The 7,879-nt window shown below is 38.0% G+C and overlaps 1 protein-coding gene across 1 annotated transcript; it reads right to left on the minus strand.

The window, feature by feature from the left end:
- Positions 1-2,922: 2,922 nt before the first annotated feature.
- Positions 2,923-7,267, minus strand: cnstb (consortin, connexin sorting protein b). Its single transcript, XM_053336660.1, has 4 exons — positions 7,216-7,267; positions 7,043-7,161; positions 3,264-3,408; positions 2,923-3,131 (listed from the first exon to the last, which is right to left on the minus strand). The coding sequence occupies exons 1-4, from the start codon at positions 7,265-7,267 to the stop codon at positions 2,923-2,925; spliced, it is 525 nt and encodes a 174-aa protein (XP_053192635.1).
- Positions 7,268-7,879: the final 612 nt, after the last annotated feature.

Genomic DNA, 7,879 nt, shown 5'->3' on the forward strand with positions numbered 1-7,879 from the left:
TTAGATAATTCAGTACAACTCAGGCAGCCTTTTTCAACAGTTCAAACAGTCCAGATTTTAATTTTGGGCATGAACATGTCACAAGTAGAAGAGTTGAATGTTTGGATAACAGAATATGTAGAATAAAAGTACAATTATTTTTATTTTTCTGTCCTTTAAAGCAGCATTTGAGTAGCCCAAACCTCAGAAACCTTCTGTGAGACCGCAACCAGAGAGTCAAGGAAGGATCAGCCCCTACATTGGACTGCCAGCAGCTGGACTCACTGTTAAAGGTAACGCCACAAAGTCCTCCTCCAACACCTGCACTCATTAAAGTGTAAACAGGTTAAAGGAACAGTAGCTTATAAAGTTACCTGAAAATTAAAACCGGTACAGGTCTGAATGTTTGAATACAGGATGACAATACCTCCATCCATGAGGCATGAGGGGTCACTGAATGGTTTGATGAGTATAAAAATTATGCGAATCATATGCTATGGCCTTCGAAATCACCAGATCTCAACCCAATGGAACACCTATGGGAGATTTTGGACGGACATATTAGACGGCACTCTCCACCACCACTAAAACCAACACTAAATGGAGGAATATCTTTTGTGGAAGAATGGTTTTCATCCCCCCTGTAGAGTTCAGAGACTGTAGAATCAATGCTAAGGCGTATTAAAGCTGTTCTGGTAGCACGTGGTAGCCCAACACCTTACTAAGACTCTTTATGTTGGTTTTTCATTCATTCGTCTGTATGTTGATTAAGATACTCAGGTGGATCAGAGGTCCTGAATGCAGTGCCACTGCAGTGATATGTGGATGAATATTCTAGACTAAATAGTGTTGATTCTGTGGTGTACAGTGACATCTTGTGGCAAAATTTAGGTATTACTCTATCTGAGCATGCATGAATTTTTTTTAACCAAATATCCCTGATTATTAAAGATATTGTATTTAAAGGTACGACTCTTTATAACCACCCACTAAATTAACCACCAAAAAAGTTTTAAAAAATTAAACACACAATGGCCAATGTTACTTTTTTGTTAATTTTTTTTGTATTCCCTTGTGGACACAACATAAATATTGAAACATATAAAGGTGGATTGCATAATGCAACACTTGTTGGTAAACAATATCCACAGTGACAATACAGAGGTAACATTCATCACTTTGCAAATATCTGGCGCTCAGAAAGAGAGATTTTTAAACGTGTTGAAATCAGTAAACAAAGCAATGAATAAATGGACATGCTGATCAAAATTTAATTTTCTCCATTCCATAAAATGTCATGTTTACAGGTGTAATTTCTGTTGTGCTACCTGTGCCAGTCAGGAAACACAGACTGTTGGTCCATAAAGCTCTGCTTTTGGACTAAATGATACAAACACAGCATAACCCATGTACAGTTGACATTAAACCTCCAATGCAGATTAAAAAAAGCCTCAAGATTTTTTTTCATAAGCCAATAAAACATTTAAAGCTAAGTGTAAAAAAAACACATGACGACTCAGTAGAGATAAGTTCCATTCACAGTAATAATTTGCTCCATCTTTAACCAGCTGCTGATGTATTTTTCAATGTGATTTAGTTTCCTATGCAGACACAATCCAAAAACTTATTCTCTCTGCTTTGGGCTCTTAATATCATGGTGGGACTGTTTGCATACTGCAGGAGGAGGCTGGATATGATCATAAAACCAGACGCAGACCAGGAATTTTGGGGTTACATACTTAAGGATGAACATGAAAACAATGAGCACCTAAAGTATAAACACAGGGGTAAGTGCCTGAGTAAAATGACTGTACTGCATACTGATGACTACACTAACATTGTTGTGAGGTGTCAGACTTGATATCGTCATACCAAGAGCTGTACTCTTCCTGAACCTACACGTACAGCATCATTCATATAGACTGCTTTATGATGCTGTGCTTTGTTTATAATAGGGCACTTTGTATATAGAACAATATAACATATATACTATAATGTTTCTTTTTTTGAACTGGTCACCTTAAGATGGTAAGAGGAATGTTGAGAGTAACAACTTGTACTGAGGTAAAAATGCAGTTATGAAATGATCCTTTTTTTCAGGATCATCTGTATCTGGAATCAGTGTTTTTGTAAAAAATAAAATATTTCTGTCCTCTTTTCAAAGTGTGTATAATGTGTTTGATATAGCTGTACAGCCCTATGGTATATAAATTAAGTAGAATTATTAATTTTACAAAATTAAGAGAAAAAAAAAATCAATAAACAATCAGCGCAATCGTCCGAAAACAAACAAACAAACAACACACACACACACATATGATCCTAATGATTATAATGAAAGTTTCTCTCTGTATAAGTCCAAATAAAACCAAAACTGGACAGAACAAGAAACCTTCTGTAACAAAAATACACAATTATCTACAGCCACTAACTGCTACAAAGGTGAGGAAAACTAATACACAGATAAACTACCTCTTCTGTTAAAATATAAATATCATTGAGAGCTGTGAGCCCTCTCGTGTGGTCTCTGTAAGGGTCATTTTAAGATGAAATATTCATACAGACAGCAGTAAACAAGAGTTGTTTTGGGTTTTCTTCCCCCAAAACTCTCATTTCACAACATGCACACATCATGACTTTTTTTTTTCTTCTGAGTTTCAAGAAGTGTGATAGTTTTTGGTGTTTGTAGTTGCTTTGAGCACCCGGTTAGATGTACATAAATCTTAGTCCGTTTGATCTGATTCACAACTTTAAGTGAGTCAACTGTTGCTGACTGTAGAAGAAATCAAAGCATTTAAACTCTCTGAATGGCAGCATCAGATAAATGTCTGTATGTCCAAGTCTAAGCTCAGGAACTCGACTTGATCGTCTCTCTTCTTTTAATTTACACCGTCCAGTACAGCATAAACATCTCAATGTGTCTAGATTGCAGATGAAAAGGTCTTAAGTCCGGGGGTTTAGCCAATGCCCGAGCCCTTCAAAGAACCGCCGCATGTTCATGACATAGAAGTCGACGTTGTGAGTGAAGTCGGTGCAAATGTTGGAGTAAGTGTCCACCAGGGTGCAGTAGAAAGCGGTCCCGCCTATGCTGATCACCACGGTGACCAGACACAGCAGTAGCAGGATCAGGCAGGAGTCTCCGCCTACCTCATCTACAAGTAAGAAATAGAGGACAGCTGTAATCTTCTTTATGGTGTCAGAATATTTTGAATGTTTTGTCGACAGTGAACAGATTTTACAAGCATTCATGAATGTGTATATTTTATAGGTGAGCTAAACTCTACCTTGTTCTATGCCGTCCTCTGGTTCACTGAATCGAACTTTGCGTTTGGAGCTCTGTTTCTTTGTTATTTCGTTTGGGGGAGGCAGTCCATCAAGTGATGCTCTCCGTCTCTTCAAGATAGACACCAGACCATCAGGGCAGGAACTCTACCGGATAGGAAACACAGAAAGGTTAAGTCTGGTGATTTTCAAATTTTTTCCTTTAGTCAACAAAGTCTATGAAAAAACCAAAGAGCCACACTGTTGCACTGGCTGACATGTTCTTTCATTATAATGAGCATGAGCCATTTATTTTGTGTCAGTCCTACTCATATCATCTGGCTGCCGTAAAACTTGTACTATGTACTCCTGTTTTAGTAATATTTGCAGAAAGCTACAGTGCCCTGAGCTGTTTTAGAAATATCTGAGTCTTTTTCACAAATGAAGCTTTATATTTGTGACTCTTTCAAGTTCAACCAATAGACCAGTCAGCCGATATTGGCCTATAATAGATATATTGATATTGGTATACAGTATATGTTGTCTAATATATGTTTATTTTGGTTTATTTCTTAAGTTATATGGGCAGCATTTTATGTACATTTGATCCTTTTTCTTAATTTAACTCTAATATATATGTAGATGGGGTATTTACTGTTCTGTGTTTAATTTATTTATATCTTTATCATTAGTGTCTGAGGGATGATTGCAACCAATGTGAGTTTATGTGTATATTCTGTATATATAAGATTAATGGCTGATATATTTATCAGATTTTTTTTTACTTCCTAATATTGGTATTGGCATCAGCCCCCAAAATCCAGTATCGGTCTGGCCCTACTTTCAAAGATGGACATTTTCAGTAGCAACCCATGGGCAGCCAGAATTTGGATATTGAAAGGCAGACTTAAATATGGTTGGTTTTCATCTCCTGAAGTAGTTGACAATAAGATAGTATAATATAGACTATCCCCAGCCTTATACTCCAAGTAGATGTATTGGTCAAAAAGCATGAAAAATATTAAGACGAAGATTAAAAACTTCTGAAAACTGAGAAGTGCTGTTGTTGGCCAAAGTATTTTATTAATTCTGAGGTTGAAGTTTGTCTAAATCTAAATCCTATACACACCTTCCTACAACAGATTTACACTGACATCCTCCCTCTATGGATATTAGAGAAAATACTACACAACACATTACAGTAAAACTGTCAAATTATGTTTTATTAATGCAGAGTGATTTAAGCATATCTAAAGCACTTCACTAATTTAATGCTGGCCCAAAAGATCTGCTGTTAGTTGCATAAAAAGTAGTCAAAAGTGGGATTAAAATTAATACTGGATTATATAAAGAGTTGGACATTCATAAATCAGATAATACTTGTGTCTGGGATGTTGATGAGTCATGCACAACCAGGTTTTTTATGTTTGTATGACTACAACCAGAATAAGACTCATAGCAGACACATTAGTGTGCATAAAAAGGTGTTAAATGACAGACTATATGTTGTTTATGACATGACACAGATCCAGAAGATATGTGAAGTTAAATGAAACTAAATGTAACCTAAAATGTTCAGAATTTTAATAAAATGTTAGAATAAAAAGACCAATTTAATCAGGGGCGCTACTAGATGTCTGGCCTAGGGTCAAGAAAAGGCCTCTCTTTGAAAGACTCAACACTTTAAATACAAAGAATATATTCCTTCCTTGCACTAAATATACAACACACCAGGAACCTCTTATCACCATTAGAGCTGTAGTTACACTGTACAGTCAACAGGGGTCAGTAATAAGAGACACATGATCTTAGCAGTGCTTTAAACACCACCCATCCTAATGAAAATCTTTTGACCCGATCATAATCTGCAAACCACAGAGCAGAAACAACAACACGCAGCACAGTCATATGCTGTCAAGTGAAACTGAGCGACTTCTCAAGCTGTATCCCTCATCTGCTGCCATAATTTATAGGTCACTTATTCAGTCAGGTCAGTGGGTCAGTAGCATGCTAGATATTGCACTGGCAGACTGGCAGATTGAGGTGTCATGTTTTACTGATAGATCACAAGTTAAGCTCAAGCTACGCCCCCTTTCAAATCGGGATTTTGTTTTTTTTACCACTGTGGAAATTGTGATGTGAAAGAGAAATGCTGCTACGCTTTAGGAAAACTGTCAAAAACAAAGCAATAATTGTGAGTGTGAGCAGGAGCAACTTTCTCCCACACCAGATGTCAGCTCTGGAGTCTCGCCATAGAGAATTGATTAAGTAAAGATAATAAAGGTGAATGTGAGAGCAACCACACTCAATCCTGTATATTATATGGGTGTAGTGTACATTCAGTGTCTCTAGCTATCAAACTGCATCATTAGCATTCATTTCTATATAAATAAGAATAAAATCAAATCATACATTTACGAATTATTGAGACTAACTGTCTTTATTAAACAAATAAGAGTTAATGTCAACTTGTGTTTTTGATCAAATATTGGACATATCTTAAAAATGGTATGATATTCGCAGGATGCTAATAACGATTGCAGCAAAACAAACTCCTCGTAATACAAGGAGCTGTCAAATAAAAATAGTATTTACAGGGAGATTTAATATTTCTGGTATTTATGCACGGACATTAGCAGAGGCTATCAGTCCTGGCTGGTTGATTGCCAGACACAAATAAACCGCAGCTGGATATACAGAAACATCCTCCACCGCAAAGCACCATTACACAAAATCACCATCCACAACTGAAGAACATGTGTTTCATATATTTCTAATGCTTTATTGTACTCCACGGCATCTGAGAGGGACACTGTGGCCTTTTCACAAATCTCACTGTCAACACAGAGATCTATTATATAGGCTATAAACTACTGCTGCTGCTGCTCGGTTTTGTTCAGCAGGTCGCTGCTTTTGCCAGCTGAGGACTGAATAAGCTTCCAGACAAAAAAATGGCCTGTTTTTGTGGCTTCACATGTTTCTGTTAGTTCAGCCTGTTTGCTGATGTTCATTTTTGTTGGGAAAACCACCAGATGGGTACAAGACTAATAGCTTCAGCTGATGCATCAACACCACTATAAGCAAGTAATTCATGCCACAATTTGTCAAAACCTACAAATGACATTTGATAATGTCATTTGTTAATTTGATAAGAGTTTTAGGGACTTTTTCCTATGTTTACATTTTTATAATGTTACAAAGAGAATTACAATGCTTGAAGAAAGATTCACTGCAAAAGAAAGGAGTTCCACCCATGCCCCACCCAGTTAAACCTCCACTGTATTACATAACATTTATGGTCCTGACCCCATCAAGCGAGGCCTTGTTTTTTGGAATAGCTCTGATTTCACCCCCACCTCTAGGAAGAACCAGGCCCCTTCAGCTCAGAGTTTCAGGCTGGACATGATGTCTTGGCTCTGGCCCCAGCTCAATAATCAAGCACATTTGGCAGAGTACATTTCCTAAGTGTCAGGCCACACGATTGAACATGGGCGGGGGTTTTTGAACGTAGAAAAGTCAACGATGATCTCACAAAGGGACCTCAGAGATCCTCTGTGGGAGTGTCCCAGCAAAGACAAAGAGCTCTGGGTCAGGACATGGTGCTTGAAAAAATCCAGTCTTATTTTACACAGGCGGAAAGTGTAGCCGACAGTAAAAACAGAAGAGAAAAGATGCGTGTGTAGAGAAAGGGGAAAGGACAGGAAAAAAGGCAGGAAGTTAAGATGAGAAGAGATTAAGAGGTGCAGGGAGAAATGAGAATATCAGATGTAAAAGCAGAAAAACACACAAAGTGTATTCTTACCCCCTCTGAGTGGGACAGCTTGGCCAGGTCCTTGTCTGAAGCCTGGGGGACTCCCGTTGGCCACTCAACCTTCACCTCCTCCTCTTCTGGCGTCTCCTCACATGGTTCTCCTTCCTCTTCTGCTTCCTGTCCTTCCTCAAGCATCTTTTCTTCCTCTCCATCTTCCTCCTCACCTTCCTCCCAGTGATCTGTCTGCGGTGACGACGGCTCTGATTCTGAGCTCATGATCTGCTCCTCTTCTTCATCCTGGTGTGTGGTTTCAGGGTTGCTGACTGAAACATGGGGGGGACAAAGGACACTGATCATGAACTACCGATAACTGATATTTAATCTGTTATGCACAAGTCTGCCGGTCCATTGGTCCACCACTTTGGAACAGACTCAAATGTCTCAACAACTATTTGATTGCAGTCCAATTTTGTACAAACTGTCATCCTATTTTGTTTCATAACTAAATACTTACAAACTAATGACCTTCCATCAACAGCCTCAACTTTACTTTACACTAAACTAATATGGTGAACTTGGTAAAAAAAAATGACACCTGCTTAACTCCAGCATGTCAACATTGTCATTGTGAGCTTATTAGCAGGCTGATGTGAGTATTCAGCTCACTGTGCCTGACTACTGAGCCCCACAGACTCCCACAGAAAAGACTCATGTATTTTTGGTATATAAAAAGTAATACATGTTTACCTTTTTCATGACAAGATTCTTGTGTCTCCGTTTTGCTCTGAATGTCTTCCTGCCTTGTATTTGGTGTGTTCTGTTGAGTCAAAGTTGAACAGTTTGATGAAAAGTCTGAAATGAATCTAAAATCAATATAGGAAGAGGAAG

This window comes from Scomber japonicus, chromosome 17 (genome assembly GCF_027409825.1).
Source record: "Scomber japonicus isolate fScoJap1 chromosome 17, fScoJap1.pri, whole genome shotgun sequence".
Classification (NCBI taxonomy): domain Eukaryota; kingdom Metazoa; phylum Chordata; class Actinopteri; order Scombriformes; family Scombridae; genus Scomber; species Scomber japonicus.